Raw genomic sequence first — 25,421 nt, 5'->3', positions numbered from 1 at the left:
GAGCTAGGATCGTACCACTGCGCTCCAGCCTGGGCAACAGAGTAAGACCCCGTCTCTTAAAAAAGAAAAAAAGAAAGGAAAGAACATTATTTTCAAAAGATGAATTAAGTAAGGTTAACAGTTAACTGGTGCTAGGAACTGAATATTATATCCCCCCACAATTCACATGTTGAAACCTGATCTTCATGGTGATAGTATTTGAAGGCAGAGCCCTTAGAAGGTGATTTGAGGATCAGGAGGACTCTGACTTTATAAAGAGATCACTGCCTTTATAAAAAGGCCCCAGAGAGCTCCCCTGACCCCATCTGACATGTGAGAACACAGCAAAAACACATCTCACATCCATCTATGCACCAGAGCAGGCCCTTACCAGACACCAATTCTGCAGTGCCCCGTCTCCAGAACTGTGAGAAATAAATGTTTGTTGTTTAAAAGCCACCCAGTCTAAGACATTTTGTTATAACAGCCTGATTAGACTAAGACAAGTAGTAAAGAAAAATCAACAACTGGGAGTAGTATAATGAATGATATTTATGATTTGTGTCAAATGAGCAGTCTAATAATTGAGATTGATTTTTTATTTCATCATCTGAAAGAATCTCCTGGACTGTCAAATAGAATGTGAAACATCCAGGAAAGTCTTTCTGCAAATTTTCATCAATTGATTGATATTTATACATATTCAATGACATTTTTCTTTTTTTTTTTTTTTTTGAGATGGAGTTTTGCTTTGTCACCCAGGCTGATGTGCAGTGGCACAATCGGCCCACTACAAACTTTGCCTCCCATGTTCAAGTGATTCTCCTGACAGCCTCTGGAGTAGCTGGGATTACATGCACCTGCCACCACGCCCGGCTAATTTTTGTATTTTTAGTAGAGATGGGGTTTCACTGTGTTGCCCAGGCTGGTCTTGAACTCCTGACCTCAGGTGATCCACCTGTCTTGGTCTCTCAAAGTGCTTGGATTACAAGTGTGGGCCATTGTGGCCAGCCTCAATGGATAGAAAAAATGATATTTTTCTATCCAAAATATAGAAGTTCCATCTAGTCATTGTGTGTGTGTGCAAGTGTAAGTGTGTGAGTGTATGACAGTCCCAAATGTTCTTGGGACACAGGGTGGGAAAGACTGAGCACACAGGATGCCCACTTTAAAATAAATTTTAAATGGCATAATATTATAGTAGCTACAATTATAAATATATCTAAAACTGTAATAATTAGAATTTAAATTAAAATAACATCAATAGCACAGCAACAGAGGGCACTAAATGGTTGGCTTTGAATAGTTGGGATCATGATGCACCAGACATTGCCAACCACCCCTTCTGATATATTAAATTGGAAGAGAAAAATGCCAAAAACTAATTGACCGAATGATTAAAAGGAATTTCACTATTTCAATTTCTGGGATAAGGACATTTGACAGCCCTTTTGATTTTCCACAAATATAAATCCCTATCTCCCTCTCCCCCTGCCCTTTTTTTCCATTTTCAAATTGTTTCTGTAGGCTTTAAACGCCTAATAATTTTCATCCATACTATGCCAGTTAGATGAATTAATTTGTACTCATCATTTACAAATTTATTATAGCAGTTAACTGAGTTTAATAAATCAGTAATAGAAAGAAGAAAGAGGTGATTGGTGGGTGAAAAGAGGAATCAATGAAATTTGTTTTTGCCCCAGGTAGTTTTTTGTTCAAATAATATGCTTTAATTCATATATAGGTACTTATTATATATTTGAATATTATTACATGCCTAAAAATATATTAGATGAAGAAAAAAACAAAAAAAAATTTCAAATTTTGGAGCTATTTAAACTAAAATATTTGCTACCTTAAGTCAATAGTAAGGAAACTGAAGTATCTGATGATTATACAGCAACTAAATTACCCCTATTGAGTCATTCTTACTGGCTTTATTCAGGGAATATAGTTATTTGCAAGTCAAAATGGGGGAGACAGTAAAGCAATGTGGTCAATTTATTTCATCTAAAACATCCTTTTTAGCATAATTGCTCTCATAGCAATTTCCTATAAGATGACGTTTTACACTGGAAAGGAAAAATAGATTTCACACTGCCTTATTCAGAGGTATTATTTTACAATGGTCCTGTGAAAAAACAAAAATGTGGTGTTTTGATCCCCAACTAATTAAAGGTCTTGGGGACAGATGAATTCTAGACTCTCAGATTAAGAAAATAACTACATATATGCTTAGACAAATATTAGTCATGGAAAGACAAGGGTAACATGTATTTTTAATGTGATTTTAAAATGTCTAAATATTATCTTAGTTTCTAATGTCATCCAGGTTTGATGCTGTTTTCTTGTATACGGCTGTTGGATTTTTGTTTCTCATTTGTGTGCCACTTTTAAAGTTTGGACATTTTAAGGTCTACCTGTAGCATCGAGCAAAAACTTTCCCTATCAACAGAAAAGCCTCACCTCTCCATAAGTCATAGATGGTAATCAGGTAAATGAAAATCTGCTACTTCCTACTTTTGCCTTGGTTTGGTAGAACAAAACCCATTTGGAACATTATTTGGTAGACCAGACCCTTTTGGAACAAAACCCCTTTGGAAGCTAATCTATTAGATTATCCATGAAGGTGGAACCGGTTCTGCCTTTTCATGTGCTGTATTTGAAATAGTTTCAATTATTTAGGTTAATCGCCATTTACCTTTTCATTAAAATAACTCAGTTTCTTTTTTGTTTTGATTTAATAAGTTTTCCAGGGCTGAGCATGGTGGCTCATGCTTGTAATCCTAGAACTTTGGGAGGCTGAGGCAGGTGGATCACTTGAGCCCAGGAGTTTGAGACCAGCCTGGGCAACATGGTGAAACCTCATTTCTACAAAAAAAAAAATACAAAAATTAGCTGGACTTTGTGGCTGATATGGTTTGGCTCTGTGTCCCAACCCAAATCTCATCTCAAATTGTAATCCCCACATGTCGAGGGACCGACCTGGTGGGAAGTGATTGGATCAGGGGGGTGGTCTCCCCTGTGCTGTTCTCGTGATAATAAGGGAGTTCTCACGAAATCTGATGGTCTAAAAGTGACAGTTTCCCCTGCACTCTCTCTCTCTCCTGCTGCCTTGTGGAGAAGGTACTTGCTTTCTCGTTTGCCTTCTACCATGATTGTAAGTTTCCTTTGGCCTACTCAGCCATGCAGAACTGTGAATAAATTAAACCTTTTTTCTTTATAAATTACCCAGTCTCAGGTAGTTCTTTATAGCAGTGTGAAAACAGACTAATACAAAAAATTAGTACTGGGAGTGGAGCACTGCTATAAAAATACCTGAAAATGTGGAAGCAACTTTGGAACTGGGTAACGGGCAGTGGTTGGTACAGTTTGGAGGGATCAGAAGACAGAAAGATGTGGAAAAGTTTAGAACTTCCTAGAGACTTGTTGAATGGTTTTGATCAAAATGCTGATAGTTATATGGACAACAAAGTCCAGGCTGAGGTGGTCTCAAATGGAGACGAGGACCTTCTAATCGTTTTTTCTGCTTAAGTTAGCCAGTCTCTGTTGTTCGCAAAGAAGAATCCTGGCTAGCACACCCCTACTGCCTAACTATATAACCTTCTTGAGGAGAGAAAACACCTTATGTTCAACTTTACATTCCCAAAACTTAGTATGTTAAGTGGGACAAAATGAGAATTCAACAAGTATAGGATGAAAAAGTGTCTACTTTTTTTTTTTTTTTTGAAGACAGAGTCTTGCTCTGTCCCCCAGGCTGGAGTGCAGTGGTGCAATCTTGGCTCACTGCAAGCTCCGCCTCCCGGGTTCACGCCATTCTCCTGCCTCAGCCTCCCGAGTAGCTGGGACTACAAGCACCCGCCACCACGCCCGGCTAATTTTTTTTTGTATTTTTAGTAGAGACGGGGTTTCACCATGTTAGCCAGGATGGTCTTGAGCTCCTGACCTCGTGATCCGCCCGCCTTGGCCTCCCAAAGTGCTGGGATTACAGGCATGAGCCACCGCGTCTGGCTCAAAAGTATCTACTTTTATAACCTGAATAATCAAATAGACCAAAGTTAAATACCATTTAATCATAAAATTTAAAGATTAGTTAAACAGGTTAACTGTAATTTTTTTGTTTATTTACTTTTTTGGCAATCATTAAAGATAAGTAGATTAAAAAAAGTAAGATTGTTCCACAAAAATTATCTAATAAAAGGAGAGAAGTCATGTAAATAGAATCTATTTAGCTATAAAAGGCTACATAATAGACTGAGGTAATAAACATAGTTATATAAATCTCTCACAAAGAATGAAATCAATCTCTATCATAAAATAATCTCACATTTTGCTAATAATAATCAATCATCTTGCAAAATAAATAAATGCCACTGATGACAATAACTGTTCACTGAAAAATACTTCATTGAAGAAAAAAATAAGGAAAAGAAGAAATAAGAAGGCAGTTAGAGAACCTCCTCTCTTACCTGTCTCTATAAGGATAAGTAGCTGAGAAAGTCTGATGAGCAGCCTGCTAATCAGCTACAACCAGAGTTCTCTCATACTGTTGTACGAAATGCAAATGTAAATAAAATACTTATAGCTCAGTTCAAACCTTTCACCAATATAAGGGTGAGGGTTAAAGCATATGTCCCACTGAAGATGAATCAAAGAGATCATATATTTAGAAACATGCATGTGCCTATATATACAAATATGCTTGCAGTCATACATAAACTGTACTTATAATACAATTTAAGGAGGAAATGCACTGAAGCTAAGTGGCAAAAAGTCCTGACCTCCACCTTTTGCTTATTATATTTTATTATTTTCCCATCTACTAAAGGCCTGATACAGAAAAGGTACCAATAAATGTTAAATGAATAAGAGCTGACTATAGTAGAATAAGGTGGGAAACAATAGTTAATGTTCTAAAAGACACAGGTAGTTTCATGCATAATAGTCCTTCCTATAAATATGGGCAAGATTATTTTAGCTCTTATTTTAAAAAATAGCAAGAGTTACCAGTTGCCTAACTTTGTGGGAGAGCTAAATGAAAGTGATGGTAAGATGTGTTTCTTATTAGATTAAAGTTAGAAATAGAATTGATTTATGTTCCATCAATATCAATGACACTACCTTGCAGGCTCTCAATGAACAATTACACTAGATATTGCTAAATGCTACACATTTATTGCCACACTGTTGTCTTTTTTTATGAGATGAAAGACCCAATATTGAAGCCCCATAGGAGTGCTAATGTGCTTGACTTGACAAGTATCTTATTCTAGTTGAGCTGAAGTACTTTGTGCACACCAACTACCAAGCTCTTTAATAATTTAAATGAATTTTTATGAGATTTAAGTGAAGCATTATCATAGAAAAATCATCATGAAATATGATGTTTTATGAAATTGTGTCAACAATGGTAATTCCAAATGAAGTTAGAATGATTATAATGCTTTGCCAGTCAGTGATCAATTCCTATACAAGTATCATCCTTCCTAGCACCAAAAACACAACACAGAGAAAAGTTTGAACTGTAAAATGAGTAGCAAGATAAATTACCAAAATTCAGCATTACTGCATTACTACTATAAAAATCACAAATATAGGTATATATTAACACACATATGTATATGCATGTACAAATATATATTAATATATACATATCACATTATATGAATTATATATATATAGAGGTATATATTAATTAATACTATATATGTATATATTAATACTCAAGGGGCTAACTTCAAGAGTGCAACTACATTTAGTTTTCACATTTCTAAAATAATTGAAATACATGTCCTTAAATATCCCCTGAAAGTCTCACAATCTTGTAACGTAAAAGAAAAATTCTTAACATTCTTTTATTGTGTGTGAGGAATATGCACAATGTACTTACATAATGTTTGTTTGTTTGTTTATTTATTTATTTTGAGATGGAGTCTTCCTCTGTTGCACAGGCTGGAGTGCAGTGGCGTAATCTCGGCTCACTGCAACCTCTGCCTCCCAGGTTCCAGCTATTCTGCCTTAGCCTCTGATTACAGGTGCGCACCAACACACCTGGCTAATTTTTGTATTTTTAGTAGAGACAGGGTTTCACCATATTGGCCAGACTGGTCTCGAACTCCTGACCTTAAGTGATCCATCTGCCTCGGCCTCTTAAAGTGCTGAGATTACAGGTGTGAGCCACCGTGCCCGGCTCCTTAGATGATGTTTAAATTGTCAGTACTTTCTTGATCGCCTACGTGTAAAGTAGTGGGCTGGGTGTCATGAGGGACACAGAGGTAACTTAACCATCCTCATCATTGAGAAAGGCAGACATTTGGATAAACTGTGGTAATATTATGATTACAGCTATGGGTAGGAGCAAAATCCCAATGTGGGCAGCTCAGGAATGGGTAAGAATGAAAGATGTGAAAGATTTCCACTGATAAGAAAAGGAAGGTAAAGGCATTCCAAGCAGCAAAACTATCATGAGCAAAACATGAAGATGTGATAGTGAATGAGGAAAAACAGTTTGGCAGGATAAAACACGTGAAATGGGAGATTCTTAAAAAAAGATAATTTATATAAATATAAATTTATTGAAAACAGATATTAGGCAATAAAATAACAAGTGATCAGAACTTTGGATGTGTTTTACAAAATTGATATGTGGGAAGGAGGAAAGATGTACTGATCTGAATAGATTATGGATTTAGAAATATGCAAGATGAGTTTATATCCTTTCCTATTAGGTAAGCAGAAAGATATAAGGATAGCCTAGATTTGGATCTCTTAAATATTAAATAGATAAGATGGAGGAAGTATTTCAAATGTAACCACAACATATCAAGCCAAAGTTAATTTAGAAGGAAACACTGCTGAATAAGTCATAACTAAAAATTTATGGAACTATCCAAAAATATCTAGGTTAATGATGTATAAACAGACCAGGTATGAGATGATAAATACGTGAATGAACTAGGGCATTGACATGGAATAGAAGTTGAAATCAAAAGATACAGTGACTATCAATAAAAACTTACTGCACTATTTTAGAGACAACACAACAGAATCCCTAGTTGACTATACTGAAGTTTCTAGCTCAGGTGAGTGGGATGTTGGTAATGTCATTGTTAGAAAGTAACTGAGGTGGTAGAAAAGAATACACTTGCAGTAGATGCACAGAGGACTGTGATCAAAGTATACACATACCTAGTATATAATATTTTTATGGAAAATCCAGACTTTCTCATGGCCAAAATACAAAGCAAATCTTAAGAAATAAATCTTACCTATGGACATTTCATTGTTTTCCTTTTAATTTTTTTTTTTCCTTAAGTCAGTCCCTACCTAGTTCTACTTACCCACAAGGCCTATAGGTGAATACAATGTAACTCTCTTCATCACTTCTTTCTATGAAAGTCACACATGTGTGCTTTTCCCAGTGCCTCATGGCCTGCTTGAACATGGCTCTCTGGCTGCCTAGAAAAAATGTGTGATGTTAATGAAAAGGTGGCATCCCCAGGAAGAATGCTTCTTGCTGGATCCTCTACCCTAAGTCTGGCTGAGCAGTGCAGAATGCCACCACTATCATCAACCAAAGAATACTAGTTTATGGCACCACAAATGAGTCATTGTTAAGAACGGACACTCACTTTATAATCAGAGGGCTAAAGCTCACTATCTCTACAAATATGTGTCTACAAGGCTCTATAAATGAGGCATACATTCTTCCTGTCAGTTGAAAGAGATCAGCTTCCAAATTTAATAGGCACATCTGAAACTCTGTTTAAAAACCAGAACAGTGCTTTAAACTCTTAGAACACAATACCAAAGATATGTTTTCAATTTCAAAGACACTCTACACTAATAACCTAAGTTAATGAAGTAGTTTTCCAACCCTTGACTTAATACTATGTATCTTATGTTAATATTCTATAAAAATAGACACTTAATCTGTATGATAGTTTTTATTTCTTTATGAAAACAGACATGCTGGGAGTATCTTACCAGTGAAGTTGCCTCCTATAACATAAGGAATAACGCCTCCAGGCCATATTCTTTCCGTTCTTGATGTAGCGGCTCTGGGAACTCGATTTTTCTCATTTTGCCCTGAGAATTGTAGAGGTACTTTTCCCTTAACTGTGTTGTTTTGCTCCAAGCCTGCAGTGACATTTAAAACATTCTGTGAAACAGAAGTTCTTGGTCAGGGAATCATTTACCTCTTAAAGGACAAAAGTTAAAATGTCTCATTTACATATTTTTTGTATAAATGCCAGAAGTCAAAATGCATTAAAGAAAAACTTCAGTTATATTACATACTTGAAAAAAAGCATTAAAATATTGAAGTGTTTCATGTCAAAATACTATTTCTTAATGTTCTGTGAGTGAATTTTGTTGGATATCCATACAACAGCCTAAAGTGGATAGAAGTCAGTCAGGCTTATAGGCCACAGAAAATTTGTTTTCTGTTTCGTGTCTTGCTAGTCACTATCAATTCACCAACAGTTAAAACAGATATTGTTTAATAAAGTCCCATGATATTTAAGATTCTTGTTACTCCTGCTAGTTTCCTAATCCTTCAAATCTGAACTGATATTCTACAGTACAGTCTAAAATTAAGAATATTGTATTATACAGGTAGTAAATGAAGTAACATTAAGACAAATACGGTCTCAGCCTCCCGTACAACAAGCTATCTCCATTCCAATTTCCTCAGGATTCATATTAAGGAATGCAGCACGATTTAGAGGTCAGTACGCAACACGAACAAAATGCATTCTATTCTGGAGCAGCTTTCAAGTCTCTAGTCTTTTCCTTTTCTTAATGGCCTTTCATAATATTTTTGTTGCTGTTTTTGTTTCTCTGAAATTTACATGATTATTCTTTCTTATCTATCACTGTCAATATGAATATCCTGCCACTGGTGTATACTTTGACACAACAAATAGGGACTCTGTCTCTAACATGTCTGTCTTTTCAATAGCCTGGAGCAAAGCACCTTTGCTTGGGAAAATTATTCCTTGGAAATACGTACTTCAAGCATTTAATTAGTAATCCATCAATTTAAGGAATGTTAGAATATGAGCTATGCATATGGGATTTTAAACAAACCTCTAAAATCTACAAATAATTTTTAATACATTCAATACTGTAAATATTAACTAATTATGAACCAGAGGCAGTTTTTCTGAATGTTTATATATATTTATAACAATTTTCTATTTTTTGAATGGTCAAAACGTTTTAACTTTTTAAATCCGGTAATTAGTTTTTCATTTTACTTTAAGTAGATTTATTTCAAAACAAATAACCATGATATTTTTTCACTTGATTAAAATTGATATAACTCCAGGCTTTATAAAAATACCTTGGTGTGATGCTGAATTGCCTGGAAATAAGTATCAAAAATAAAATAAACACCTGATACATGTTTTAATAAAGAGAAGCTTAAAATAAATTAAAGGAACATTTCAAATTATTCCAAATGAGTCCTAAAAGGCTTTGATCAGATATGAGCTAGCAAAATAAAAAGTTTTAGAATATATCATTTACATACTTCACATCATAATGGCACACTGATTTTAATAAACTGAACTGCTATGAGTATAATATTTACTGTACATCAAGTCAAGCGTCTGCAACTTTAAACATTGATATACCAAAGCCAATTCTTCTTATCCTGTCTATAAGTTGGTAGAGGGCCCCTCGCTTCTTTGACATAGCATGGTCTCCAAGTCCACCTTAAAGAATAAAAGGGAACAAGTTAAACTCAAAATATGTTAAAGTTCTTGCAAATAAAAACAGTCATAGGCAACAATGATTTCTCTCTGGTCATTTTTTATGTGGTCTTAAAGTGTTGAAATTATGAATATCCATGAATCTTTGAAGGGGGTAAAAACTCTACAGCAACCAATGTTGGTAACTAAAATAAGGGGATGGGGAGACTCAGAGAGCAATGTAGATGACTTTATTTGGACATCATGACAATTGAGTCATCTATTGATAATTTGAAACATTTTTCTTTACTGTGACCTTGACATCACATAGTGCTATATAGAATGACAGCAAGTTGTTCTGCCCTGTTGATTGCATGCCAGCTATTTCCCCAGTGCAAACTGAATATTTTCGGAGGCCAAATCAGCAAATGGAAATAAAAACATTAGAAGAGCAAATGTGTAATGCATGTTTTCTTCCAAAGCTTCCATGAATTTCAAAAACTTTTTAAAGCATATCACATTTTAACAATATATTCAACTACATTTTGAAAATTTAGTTGAATTTATAGAAATCAAAAACATAATTTGGAAAAAGCCACAGGAATCCAAACGAATGTTCAGCTGCAAAATATATTCTGTTACGCTGTGTAATTTGAAAAATTTATAAAAAACAGAGTGTAAAAAAAGTCTGTAGTGCAAAAGGAATAGGAAATGGTAGGAATAAGGCAATATGTGTTCTTGCAATTTTACCAACAAAACCTAGAAAAGGTAGATTCCTGTCATAAGTCAGAAAGCATAGCATTTGGCAATAATTCAAGTCTCCAGATTTTCATTCCAGGGCTTTTATAAAATGCTACTCTCGGTTTTGTCACCTATTTTCTCTATTCTCCTTGAACTTTTATTAGACAAATAGGAAAAAGTTATCATTCAGCAAGCAACCAATATAACCACTAATGACATCTTAACAAGTGCCTATGAATTTGTAGTAACATGGAATATCTATGGTTCATAGAGTATCTTTGGGCTAAGACAAAGAAAGCCATAATTCCACGACGACAACTTGAACTATTCACAAATCACTTGAACTATTTCCTTCCAATATCTATTTTTTTATTTAAAATTGTGATGCACCTAATTACCTAGACTGAAGCTAAAAAATAATGATAAAATCGATTGCTATATAAGCCTCTTAAGGGAAAAATCAAATAAGTCCTTATAAGGCAAATAAGTTAGAGTGCTTGTTCACTGACTAATAATCTACTTAATTACTTGCATTACATGGCCACATTTTTGCTGTGCATCTTGAGAAACATTTTTGAAATTTTTTCATTGCACATTTTAGAAAGATGAGGTAATACTTAAATACATTCATTCCTAAGCAATTAGGAGAAACATTTTAAAAGTATGGCATCAGTGATGTTTGAAATGACCATTATGTAACAACTATATTTATATTACATTGTTTGCAATTCAGCTGAGTAGTGCAAGTTACTATTGAACTTTCAAACAGGTACCTTCCACAGAAAAATTTAGAATAAGTGTTTTTATTATTATCAGTATGATCTGTTTTATTCTATGTCTAAAATAACACTATTTTTCTTCCAATTATTATGGTCTCAGAATTTAACAATAAATAAAATTAAATTAAAGAACATTTTAAAAATTTAAAATCATAGAAAATTAATGCCTTCAAAATAATGGGAGAAGGGAGGTCAAAGAAGTGATCTAAAGCTTAGAGCTAATGAAAATTTTAATAAAAGTTGGAAATGCAACTTATAATAACTCTAGCATTTTATTGTTGTATCATTGCTCTACTGTCCAGAATGCGTTGCCTCCATGACAGTGTTACAGGTGATATAGCAACTGGAGATTTGGCCAAGAAACGTAATCTAGAGGGATACACTATCTGTGGTGACACTGCACAGCAATATTGGCACCCATATTGATATATGTTTTAGAAAAGATTGTCACTATGCATAACAAACACCAAAGCACACTATTTTTACATGGTGTTATTATTTTAGATGAATTCCTTAGGCTTTCTCTTATATACTTCCTACTTTAAATAAATTTTTATATCTGATAATGGTATTTTGATTATATAGAATAATATCCTTATTCTTACAAAGTACATGCTAGACTACCGAATAATATTAAAGTGCGTTTTCTGCAGTTGACTTCAAATTTGTTTTAAACACACGTATGCATGTATGCACACACACACAACACACACACACATTCATTCAGTGAAAATCATAAACTGTTAAAAACTTCTGAATCTAACAAGCAAGAATACCACTATTCTACAATCTAATAGGTAGAAATATTTCGATATATTTAAAACTGGTCATAGTAAAAAGTTGCAAAAAAAGTAAATTGGGCAAAGTAAAAAGTCACAGTAAAAAGTCTTAAGTCCATAATATATATGTGCATTTGATACCAGAAAGGACCACATATTGTACTTCCACAGAATAGGAGAAAATAAAAATACTAAAAAGGGAGAATGCAATGAAATCAAAAGCATGACATGAAATAAATATTTTAGCTATTAATATAATTAGAGAAAGAGATTTTAACTTTCTAACCTTGCAATTTTCTCCAGAATAATACACAGATAAAAATTTTACCAAGATACTACAAAGAATTTTGAAATTTTAATTTTAAAAATTGTTAAATGAGAACTGAAATAATCTTTTACATATATCAAGTTTCTTACAGGCATAATTCAAACATGTTTAAATCAACTAAAATTAAAATTGCCTTCTGGGGTTTTTACAAAAATTATATAGATATATAAATTTTCCAAATATTATTCCTATATAATTTCAAATACATTTCCTATATAATTTCTCTAAGAATAATTTACATTTTGCAACTCAATATCCAAATGAGAGGCAACTTAATATAATACTCAAGAGGACAAAATCAAGCTTTTTTCAGAATTGAATTCTGGTTCTGACATGGCCACTTCCTGATGACGTGACGATAAGAAAGCTGTATAGCCTTCTAAATCTCAATCTGCTGATTTCTAAAATCATAGTAATATTAGTAACTACCCTGAGGGGGTTGTCACTGAAGATTCAAAGAGTTAATACCTGCAAAGCACTTAAACCAGACCTAGTATGTAGCAAATACTACAACCTGTTTGGTAAAAAAATAAATTAATAGAATGAAAACTATGAATAAAACCTGCATTTCTAAATATGTATATTTGTGTATAGGAAGTCAGAGTTGATCAACAGGAGATGAAAAATGATCCAAAAATATTTATAGCACTTCAAGAGTATATTTTCTCCAAAATAAAGACAAATTTTCTGAAACAATCAACCATACCTGTGGTATGTCCAAGGTTTCCAAAGGGGTTCTGTGTAAGGTCAATTGTCCTATCTATTTGAAAGATATTTAAGTCTTCATCATCTAAGGCAATATCGCCCCAAAATACAGCTAAAAAAAGAAAAGTTGAATTAAAATGTAAAATATTTCCGTGAAATCAATACAAACAAAGCTAATTAGAAAAGCATTGTTAAAAATATGGAAACGTGGTCTGGATAGAGACAGATCTTTCAGAAAGTGATCATAACTGAATGCACTGGACCTGTTACAGGACAAATATTAGCCACCTGTAAACGGACATAACTCCATATTTTTACATTGTTGCTTGTGGAGAGGGGGAAAGTAGTTTCCTTGAATAAGAAGGTTACTGATCATGGAGATTCTAAATAAAGAGAAATAGGCAATCATGAGCTAATTCGCAAATATCTGAAAATCGGATAAGAATGTCTGCATCTTCTGTGGATTCTTATGAGCAGCAGCAGGTCTTCACTGAGAGGAAAAAGGAAAAGCAGTAACAACTAAACCATGTGATATTTTATAAACTAAGATAATTTTATAATGCAAGGTGCAATCAAGACAAAAGAATACCTAGTGCTATTGTAGCAATTCATTCACCACATTTCATACAATTTATAATACACTTTATCTTAAGATGGCATTGCCTCCGGTCTCTGTAAAATGGATATATAACTATCAAAAGTAATACTTCAGTCAATATTTATTTAGGCAACAACTAGATGCCAGATTTTTATCTTTAATGACAAATATAACATGGTCCATATTTTCAAGAGCCACCAAGTCATTACCCTAAAACCTGAAAACACTGTGACTCTATTATTATTATTTTTATTATTTTTGAGTTAGGTTCTCTCTGTTACCCAGGCTGGAATGCAGTCGTGTGATCACGGCTCACTGTAGCCTTAACCTGAACCTCCCAGACTCTAGTAGTCCTCCTACCTCAGCTTCCCAAGTAGGTGCGACTACAGACACACTCCACTGCGCTGGGCTAATTTTTATAATGCCTGTTAATTTTTGTATTTTTTGTACAGAAAGGGTTGTGCCATGTTGCCCAGGCTGATAATGAACTCCTGGCCTCCAGCAATACTCCTGCCTCAGCCTCCCAAAATGCTGGGATTACAGGAGTGAGCAACTGCTCTCAGTCTGACTCTATCTTTTTTACCTAGTGTATTATGCTATTTAATAAAGCAAAGCTCTATAAACCATTGTGAAACAATGGGAGAGTTCATTGATAACTAGTATGTGAATTTCTCTTTTAAAGTTCGTCATATATATTAGTGTAACAATAAAATAGTCTCCCTGTTTATTTGAATACAAGCTACACCAACCAATCCCTTAGTACTGCCAGAGTCAAAGCACAGTAACTTTAGGAAGCACAAAAAAACTTGAGAAATAAGAAATTAATCATGAGACAGTAGAACATTGAAAAATACCTAGAAATATAGGGATATTTGTTTTTTACAGGTTTACCAATTTTCTTTATTTTTAAAACTTTCTTCAGATTTTCTTCTGTGAAACCAAAAGGAAAAGAAAGAAAATACATTAAAAACGTAGAAAGTGACAAAATCCATGCTTTTCGAATTACTGTCTTTCATTGGATTTAAATCTTAATATTTATGAAGTTTTCCACTATAGAGAATTAGTTATTTATGAAGTTTAAACTTCAGTCCTAAAAGCTGTGCAATGTTTTAGGCTTTGATCAAAGGTTTATCATATAAAATTATTCACCCAGTGCAAAACTGACATGAGATAAGAAGGAAGGGGTTAGATTTATGTGGGAATCTACAAAGGAAGAAAATAGAAATTAGTAAAATGTAGGTTATCACTTCAAAATATAGAAAAATCTTTACTATAATTAGATTTCTCTCTTAAACCCCTCACTGGCCCAATTTCCAATGGAAAGGCAGTCTAAAGAAGCAAAGAAATGCTTACTTTCGTTTACTCTCATAGCAGCAAAGCCACAAAGAGTGTACAGAATAGTTTATAACACTAGCTAAGAGGGTGGTTTTGATGCCTGAAATTGAATCGAGATTCTAATCAGCTTCGTACAGACGCAGCAGAAAACACTAATGCTCCAGCATCCCTAAAGCCAGACCCCCTCAAGAAACTTACCCAAGTTAAATATTTTGCCAATTATAATATAAGGCTTGTTGGTTTTCATAAAAATACATTTTACACTTTTTAAGACTGTAAGGTAAATCCAAGTTGACTAGTTATTTGAAACTTCCATCAGGTGCGTTTACAATGCAAATAGCTCTGATCATCCACTGGCAGGGACTCTCAGCCTGTCTCTTCCTTTCTTAGTGCTGGTAGTGTGGTGGCCACTAGACACTGAAGCAGTGCTTCACTAACTTTAATTTGCATAAGAATCATAGAGAATCAGGCCAAAGTGCAGACTCTGATTTGGTAAGTCTGGAGAGGAGCCTCAGATTCTACATTTTTAACAAGCTCCCAATCACTACAAATGATTATCATTGTCATCATCTTTATTAGTATTAATTTTTTCTGCAAGAATAAATTCCCACTCTTCTTTGAGTCAGATGGTTGACTTGAAAACGGAGGCACTCGACTAAGCAAAATGTACTTTGTCAATACTGCATTTCAGATAAAAGCAGTACACATAAAATAAAATTCAAATATGTTTCAGATTTTATTTTCTTGTAATGGCTTTTTATATGCAGTAGGATCCATGTCTTGATGGATTATATCAAACACAGATCAACAGTCCAAGGATAAATCACTTCACAGAAGCAAAAACATTACTTCTGGGGAGAAGAAAGGGCACCAGGCTAGATGATACTTAAAGGAGAAAAAACAGTTCTGGAGGACATAAGCCCATTTATTTATTGCCATATTTTCTAAACTAATAACTTCAGAATAGTTTGGTAGTGATGAATACACCATAAATTGCTTTAGGAGAAAACCAAATATTTCTTTGAGAGAAAGCAATAGTGAGTGACTAAGCCAATTCATTTACAGCCAGACTTGACGCACTGTAGCCCATATACATCTTTAAATCTTGATATTCTCAACAGAAAAAAAAAGGCACGTTAGAACTTTCAACCTGTCATACAGTTTAAAATGCATTTCTTTCTTCATACTGCACACATTTGAAGATTTCCATAATTCACCTTCTATTTAAATCTGTGTCCTATTTCTGTGTACTAAAATATTTTACTTACGCGTTGGCACAGTAAGTTGGACCATGACAATTTATACTCATATGTATTAGGATGCATTATAATCTAATATATATCTGACACTTAGGTGCAAAAATACATATGAAATTCTCGAATCCACTTTGGAATTTTGTTTTCGTTTTTATGTGGTATTTTCTATTTATTTTACCTCAAAAAACAAAGTTGGAGATAAACAGTCTTAAAGTATGAATTATCGTTCATTTGGCGCATTTAATACATGATTTGAGGTTAGTGAGATCAGAACTAAAAAAAAAAATGGGAAAATGGTTATTGGGACGATACTAGGAAAATGCTCAAGTGCAATTAGAATATTTACTATCTGTTTGGAATTCTGCTTGGATTCTTATGGTCAAATAGGGGGTTGGAGCTAACCAGTAAGCCAAAATTAAATGTCAGAGAGAACAATTTTTAAGTTACATGGAAAACCACAGGTTTTGTTTTTCTCCTAAAGGTTATTTGCCGTTAATGCACAACAAACATTTTTTTAATCAGAGACTAAAACAGAAAGACTGCTTTTATTATAGTACGCAGAATAAGTGCATTTTATAAAATAATGTATGATGAGAATAAGCAATTCAAGATTGTGATTCCCTAGGCCTTAACTTTAAAAAATGCCACTTCCACCCATGTCCCCAATTCCTCAGTGAGCTCTAACACTTCAGTCTGAAGCTGAGGCCGTCAGCTTTAAGGAGGCTTTAAGTTTGTGATTTCTGAAAAACTATATGCAAAAATATGTACGAATTTATAAACACAAACACCATCTATTTTTCTGGGACAAGACCACAGTAGATTGTCAAAAGGGGTTACACAAAGTAAAGAACCACTACTTTTGCCAAGGGTGAAGTCTTTCTGTCCACTCAGGAGAAAATACTTGGAAACCAAATATCCTCAAGAAAATGAATACATTTATTTGAATTAACACTAAGATATCTGATAGCTGGTTACCAGTCGAGAGCACACTGACAAGAAAATTGAGTCTCCTTAGGCCTTCCCAGAAAAACCTTCCCAGAAACCTGCTCTTCCCATTTGCCCTAATTGTCTCTACTTCCATGTCCTGACTGTGCTTCTGCCAATAATAAGGCAACACACAAGATTTTATAATTGCTTTCAGCCGGCTTCCTCAATCTAATTTTGAAAATACTAACAACAGGAAGTATGTATTGCTCACCTTAATATCCTTAATGCCATAGTACCAGAAATAAATAGGTCTTCAATATACACATTTTGAGGCACAAAAATGTGAATGAGAATATACCGTGAATTGGAGTATAAGTTGTGTATAACAAAAGAGTCCATATAAGAGTTTATGAGGCTGCTTGTGCTACCTATTTGACAAATTTGCTTTAAGAACCAAAATACTAAATATTTAACTATTCCAAGAATAAATATTTACAAGTCCCTCAATCTCTAGTGGTTACTGTTATAAACATTTTTAAAGCAATTAAAAGACAGCTGCCTTTTTGATTTTAGTGGCATATATTATTAAATGTAATTATGGGAATTGTGTCCCCTTTTCTCCAAACACCACACTTATATGCCCAGGAAATACATGATTGAGCTAGAAGATTCATTATCTTGAGATTTATGGGATTGGAAGAGATAGCTCAAAGATTCAACAATAGCCAAGAGCATTTGTTCATTACACTTTTTCCATATACAGTTTAAGCTTTCTGCTTTTATTGATATTGGATTTAGGGAGGAAAGATGATGTCATGTGAAGGTCTGAAAAGGCTGCTCTGACCGGTCTTGCTCACAATGAAGGCATAATGAAAATTTTCTCAGACAAAGGCAACAGTGAAGCCTCAAAAGTCAACTATTTTTACATGATTGACAACCACTGAGCAAATTCCCAAGGAAGAGTAAGACTTGGCAAAAGTTCTAAGACATATATTTTAGCTAATGTTACACCAGTTAAAAGAGAAAATAATTTTCTGGTAGCATTTCATGTGCATAGAATAAATCTCCCCCAACATGACACACAAAGTTATCACAAATTCCAAATTTGAGAAACAATTATCAAAAATTTTAAAAGCTCTTGATACAATAGAAAAATAAATACAAAAATATTTTATATAGAATCAGAAATATTCTTCAGAAAAAGACATGTTTTAAGGTAGTATGTGTCTTTGTTAAATTCCTAATAATAGAAAAGAAAGTATTTGCAGTCCATTATTTTAGTGTTTGTTCATACAAAGGCATCCCATGCAATGTTTTATTTAAAACATTATCATTTTTTTCAAAATCTACTTTTCCACTTTAATACACTACCATATAAAATCAACAAAATCATCTAATCTACAATTAAAAAGTGTGCTTGCAGTAAAGTACTATTAATGAGTTAAATAAAATTGTTCACTCATCCTTTCCTCGCACACTGGATTGGAAGGTGCATCTAGGTAACCTGATTTTTACCTGGCCATTTGAAAACATTATGTCTTTACCCAGTGTAGATTTTTTGAAAGATGGTAGGAGTACTATATAAGAAAGCTAGACTTTGGATAATTGACTCTAGGAAGAAAAAAATAAAGAAAGAAACTGTCCAAACATACTTCAAATTTAGAAGTTCCTTCAAAGGGCATAGAACTTCTCCTCAAGTTAAACACAGTCTTCTTCAATTACTTTTTAAATCAGGAAATAGAATATAATCTCAATACACAATCAGATGTGAATCTGAAGTGTAAGACAAACAAATCTATATACATATACAGATACAGACACATTCTGTTAGTACAAGGACTGTTCCACCAGAATATGAAAATATTTGATAATAAAGACATTTTTCATGATATTTGTTAGTTTCAAGATGAATCAAAATTGATCAATCCATTCTGGACTTAGACACAAACAGCATGTTGCCTTTTTCAATCCTTTTCTGTTTTAACGTAATTTTACATTATGGAAATGATTAAATGCTAAATTTCCAAATAAACATATCTTTCTATTTAGGTCAGAAAACAAAATTGTTCCCCTAACAAAAGATCCATTGAAATATCATATCAATCTGCACTTATAGCCCACAATGTCTGCAGATAGGATTTCTCAGGACATTTTTAAAATATCATCCATACCACAAATATTCATTCTGAACTCTTTGTCTCAAAAGAGAAAACATTGACAGAAAAGTGCTTTGATCCAGAAACGTAAAAGTAAATATTGAAACTTTTTTGTGTGTATGGCCTAATATTTTCTCTCCTGAGCTTTAAGAAAATAAATTATTGTAGTTCAGAAGTTTTAAAAAAACTTCCATTCTTACACTGCTCAAATATTAAGTATACAATCAACCACTAGCAAGATTTGGTTTATTTATATTTCCCATGTCATACATTTTGAAAGGACAGGGCAAACATTTGTTTTTTCTTCCCTTATGCCTGAAATTGTTTACGTTTGTGGCCAGGGTGGGAGTCAACCCTGATACATCTTTTTGAATTAAGTTTCCTTATTTTCTAAATATTGACACTAGGTCTTGGAGTAAATCTTGATCTCTTTCTGGAAGTAAGACAGTTCATGCAAATTTGCTTTTTTTTTTTTTACATACATTGCTCTATGGCTTACCCACTGGATGGTCATTTCTTCACACAAACACAAGAATCTTTTTTCCTACTTTTCTGCATTTTTATTTAGTCTATTTTTATGATAGGTTGAGAAAAACTGTACCACAACATTTCTGGTTATTATTATTCTTTGTAAAAGACTTCCCTTTCGGCACAAATCAAAGTCCGGAGTCCTTTCTCTTTGGTTAATACCTCACACTGCACAGCCATAAAACAACATGGCCTCAGTGAAATAAACTTCCCAAAATTTAAAAACTCACTGACTCTCTGAAACTTGACTTAATATATTGATTTCTATTTCTTCTTTTCATAGTCTTAGAGACCTCAAACAATGGGAAGAATATTTAAAGATAATTTTACTCACTCTAAAACAAGCACAAAATTGAAGATCTATGAAATATTCCTCTCAATATTATTTGTAATGTTTTACAGCTTTACTTTAGAAGTTTCATAGTGTCAATAACACATATTGCTATTAAATGCATGATGCTTAATATTAATAAGGCACCCTCCCTGACATTATTCTATTTGAGCCACAGATAATTAAGTGATATTGATTAATACTATTAACTTGCTGACATAATTTACATTTGAAAAAACTTCCCATTCTCTTATTGTCTATCAATCGTATTATTTGGTGTCTACACTTTGCTTAATATAGCAGAGTCTGTTAGCACTGATAACAGACAGGTCATTTCTTAAAGCAAAATTATTCCACGTCAGAAACATCGTTTGTCTAAGAGTTTCCCTTTGAAATCATGCTGATGATCCATCTTAACCACCGCAAAGTCTCATATAGGGAATGAAGAAATAGATGATTCTTTTCTTTTCGGGTTTGCAGAAACAGGGATGGTGACTGCAATGGCACACAGAGATGATACACTTTATTGAAAAATGAAAGCAACCTGCAAAGAAAACATTTACTAAAGGAAAATGGAGTTCATCATAATTTGCATCCTGGTAGCAACAAAACCACCTAGGGCTATGCCCATGTCCTAGGTGTAATTTCAATGTTAAGTAATCCGCCAGTGTTGTTTCAAAGCTTGTTTGAGATAATAAAGGAAAAAGATGTTGGAATCCATATACACATGAATACTGAGTAAATAAAATATTTATAAATAACTGCAAATCACAGTCCTTGGTATGTCCTTTTAAAATTTACATATTTAGAACTGACATAAGTTTTAGCTAGTAGATATAAATTGGAAATTTGGCCCATCCAAACCTCCCATCTCCCTGCAGCATTACTGATTAACTAATTTAAAATGCATACTTTGACTCAAAGCTTATCAACTCTGTAAATCTTGGACTCAAGATAGAACTTTAATTTTCCACTTAAATTATTCACAGCAAAAAATTGTTGAAGGAATCCTTTTGTAATCTTTGGAAAACAAACAAAAAATCCACAGGTTTCTGTGCATTTTATTTTGCTTGTAACAATATAACATCCAAAACATTTCAGTAATCACTGTCTCTTGGGGAGTGAGTGTCAAAATCTATTGAACTATCTGGTTAACTGAAAGATAACCTCCTTTTCAGTAAAACAAGAAGAACCATGGGGGAAAAAAAACTCTATGGAGGAAGAAGGCAATTATCATCTGCTGCTGTTATTAACTGAGTTTCAGATAATTATATTGGTTACTCTCTCGTGCAAAATTTTAGAAATACGGTAGTTTACCAATTGGGCCTAAAATTTCATAAAGAGCTCATTTATACTAAGTCACTTTAATGAAGCCATGGAGGCTTACAGAACAAACCAATGTCTAAAATGATGCCCTCCAAAAAGAATAGAATTTTTAAAAAACTGTTTAAAACATTTTATTTTACTCAGACATTGAGACAATTTAATTATCATTATAATGTATTGAACTTATATTTTGTGTCTGATATTGTGCTAGGCAATAGGAATTCAAAAATAAGGCAATGTCCCTTAGAGATTAATAACTTACAACATCAAGTAGGCTCTCTTAACAACTTAAAGTCCATTTTAAATGGACTATTTTGCCTTCTATTTACCATTTAAAAAATTCCAGTAGGCTCAGGTATTTGAAGGCTACTTTGAATATTAAAAATAGACTTCTCTGCCAAAATTAATCATATTACCATAGCAACTGCTCACAAGGTGTCTAGTTTTACCAGTTCTGTACATTTGGTGCTAACTACACACAATTCTGAGTTATTTCTGAATGACAGCTTATCACTACAATTGGCTGCACGTTTGAATTACTTTATTTTCTTAGGCTATGCCTGCAACAGCCATTAATTTTCTACTTCACAAGAGACCACTAATTTAAATTCAAGAAGAATATGCTATAGAGAATAGAAGGATGTTCCTGGGGAGATGCAAACTTTTGATGAATTTAAGGTCTGGGTTGAGCCTTGCAGAGTCAGAAACTTGGTCATGTCCATGTTCCTGAATCCATTACACTTGGAGATACAGACATCCCTGAGACAGCGCATATGAGACTGCTATCATGAAAATAAAGTGCCAGCTCACAATAAGAACTATAAAGGGGACTGGACACTCAGAGTGTCTGCCCAACATATCCTCAATATAAATAAAAACATGTGAAGAAAAACCATGCTCAGAAGAGTGCTTGTTAAACATGGAGCCAGAACAAGGAAGATTACTTATATGCTTCCAATGTTTAATGATAACATGGATACGGTTTGGATAGGCACTTGCAACATTTGCCTCTGAAACTGTCGTTTTACCCTGGTTTTCACATCTAACCAAAACCTTTCTGATTGTCACGTTCATTATCTATGTTAATACAGTCAGTCAACAAGACTGGTTCTCCCTCTCTATTTAGAAATCATGATGTATTTCAACTGTATAGAAAAGCATATTCACCATGGAGTTTTGCAAAAATCTGAACAGCTTGCAAAATTTGCCTCAAATCTTTGTTTATTTATTTGTTCATTTATGTAGAGATGGGGTTTTGCCTTGCCACCCAGGCTTGAGTGCAACAGTGCAATCATAGCTCACTGAAAGCCTCAAATTCCCGGGCTCAAGAAATTATCCTGCCTCAGCCTTCTGAGTAACTAGGAGTACAGGCGCACAGCACCATGCCTGGCAAATTTTTTATTTCAGATCCTTATTATTAGAATAGTTCTTACACTATCTATGTTTCCCTTCTAATTACCATGACCCCATGTTCTCTCAGAGTAACCAGTATCACAAATATAGCATTTGTCACTCCTGTACCTGTTTCTATTCTTCCAAACTCATATGTATCTGTGGAAAAGTATAGTACTTCTTTTTGCTTAATAATTTTTATTATATAAATATCATTAAACTGTTTTCTTTTTCATCTGTATGATTTTGCACAATATTGAATATATAATGTTTGTTACACACATTTGACTATAGTTTTTCTTAACTTCTAAGTTAGTCTTTTATACGAATATAACATTTATTTGTATCTTTTTCTATTAATATAAATTTACATAGCATCAAACTTTTCCCTAGTACAAACAATGCTCTAGTAAACACCATGTATTGCACAAGACTTGTCTAGGATATATACCTAGGTAGTCAATCAGTGGGTCATAGGACATGCATGTATACACCTTTTTTAGAAACTGCCTAGAATTTGAATACAGAGTAATAATGGCAGCAGCAATAGCCACATAATAATGGAATATTCTCTGATCCTGCTATAAAAACACAAAACAACCAGTTCAAGAAAACCCCAAAGACCCTTGGACAATATATAGCATAGATCTAGCTTACAAAGTATCACCTCAAACTTTCAAATACAAGTGGATGGGAACAAACTATTTTACAACTCTTCTGCTGTGAAAACAGCTACAAGAACCACACAGTAATCAGCACATGAGTAAGGAAATAAAGGATGACAACTAGGTTTCTGATGGGCCGGGGGACAGGAATATGTCAAAATCACTGACAAGATACTCATTGGAAAGCGCAGCAGACCAACCTGAGAACAGCTAAAATTGGGAGAGAGTTTTGCAGAATCCAATTTACAACTTAATGCAAAGAAACAAATGAACGTACGCACATATTTGGTGGCATAGCCACAAAGACAGAAACCATTCAAAGTTCTTTGGAAACAAACAAACAAAAACAAAAAACAGCAACTTAAATATATATATCCTCATTGAAATGTATCCTAAAAGCAAAAGAATTTTAAAAAGTAAACTTTTCAATAATCATATTATTGGTGGTAGGCAGCGATGGTGATACTATTTTGAGATTGTGTATGTGTTATAAGATAAAGTGTAAAAAGCAAAAACTGTTATCTTTAAGAACCCACATTTTTACTATGTTTGAAGAAGGCTGATTCTGAAATTGGGGAGGTTAATTAAAAGCTTTGGACCCCAAAAATGAGCTGGAATTATCTATATAAAATTATGATTAATTTCATAACTAAGAATTGTATGTACATATATTTCCTCTTTCTCACTAATAAAAAAAACCTGGAAACAATGAACAACCAACACAGTGGTAATAAAAACCACCGGCACCCAAAAAACTCCCCAATAAAAAAATCAGAGCTTTTTGGAAAAAAATGATTTCAGGGTTGAGGCAGAATCTGAGTAAAATAAGCCTTGGCTATTGTAATACCAGAAAGCAATAAGGCTTCTAAATATGAAAGTGTCCTGTTAAAAGAGTTAGGAAAAATTGTGTAAGCTCCTGCTGGCCTAAATTAGGATAACATGAATATCAATAAAGAGAATAATTGATTGGATTGAAACACATTATCAAATATGTTTAAACCCATTAGTTCATAGTAACACTAAAAATACAATTAGAGGATGCTAGGAAATCAACTCATCTATTTTGCAAACATATATATACAGAAATGTATTTTAAACAGCACATTACCTCATAACTAGTGAGAAGGACATTTGTATTTACGTTTTGGGAATCCTTCCTCTTTTGTGAATGACCTATTCCTTTCCTTTGGGATGTATTTTCTTTGTAAGATTTGTCTTATGCTTATTGGTTGTAAGTATTGTTAGATATTAATTTTCTCTCATTGAAGAAGCTTTTCCAAATACAGGTTTTGAGTTACACTGGATGTAGTTTATTTAGTGCATTCAACTTAAATAAATGTATTTAATTTAGTGCAATAAATTTTATAACCATTTCTCCTTTATATTTTGGGCTTCTGAATCCCATTTAAGCAACATATCTTTTCCTGAGACCATAAAAATAGTTGACTATTCTATTAGTCCATTTTCATACTGCTATAAAGAAATATTCATGACTGGGTAATTTATAAAGGAAAGAGGTTTGATTGACTCACCGATCCACACGATTGGAGAGGCCTCAGGAAACTCACAATCATGGTGGAAGGGAAAGCAAGCACATCTTACATGGAGGCAGGCGAGAGAGTGTGTGCAGGAGGAACAGTCAAACATTTATAAAACCATCAGATCTCATAAGAACTAACTCACTCTCACAAGAACTCACTCAGTAAACTTTCAGCATGGGGGAAACTGCCCCCCATGATCCAGTCACCTCCCACCAGGTTCTGCCCTCGACATGTGGAGATTGTGGAGATTACAATTCAAGATGAGATTTGGGTGGGGACACAGAGCCAACCATATCGCCTATATTTCCTAAATCTTCTAAAACCTAACTTCTAACATTTATGTCTTTAGTCCACATTAAC

General features: G+C 33.7%; 1 protein-coding gene across 3 annotated transcripts in view; it reads right to left on the bottom strand.

Moving 5' to 3' along the window:
- The window catches only part of TLL1 (tolloid like 1), a 232,432-nt gene that overhangs the window by 101,483 nt on the left and 105,528 nt on the right, over nt 1-25,421 (bottom strand). For all 3 annotated transcript variants that reach the window (XM_003821793.4, XM_063603976.1, XM_034959377.3), the window contains 4 exons: nt 13,008-13,118; nt 9,618-9,698; nt 7,966-8,118; nt 7,320-7,437 (listed from right to left, as the gene is read on the bottom strand). In XM_003821793.4, the coding sequence (XP_003821841.2) occupies nt 7,320-7,437; nt 7,966-8,118; nt 9,618-9,698; nt 13,008-13,118 (463 nt within the window). The remainder of the gene's footprint in view (nt 1-7,319; nt 7,438-7,965; nt 8,119-9,617; nt 9,699-13,007; nt 13,119-25,421) is intronic.

The sequence above is a fragment of the Pan paniscus genome, chromosome 3 (genome assembly GCF_029289425.2).
Source record: "Pan paniscus chromosome 3, NHGRI_mPanPan1-v2.0_pri, whole genome shotgun sequence".
NCBI classification, from domain to species: Eukaryota; Metazoa; Chordata; class Mammalia; order Primates; family Hominidae; genus Pan; species Pan paniscus.
The sequence above is the reverse complement of the archived record's forward strand: the minus strand, read 5'-3'. Positions and strand labels throughout refer to the sequence as shown.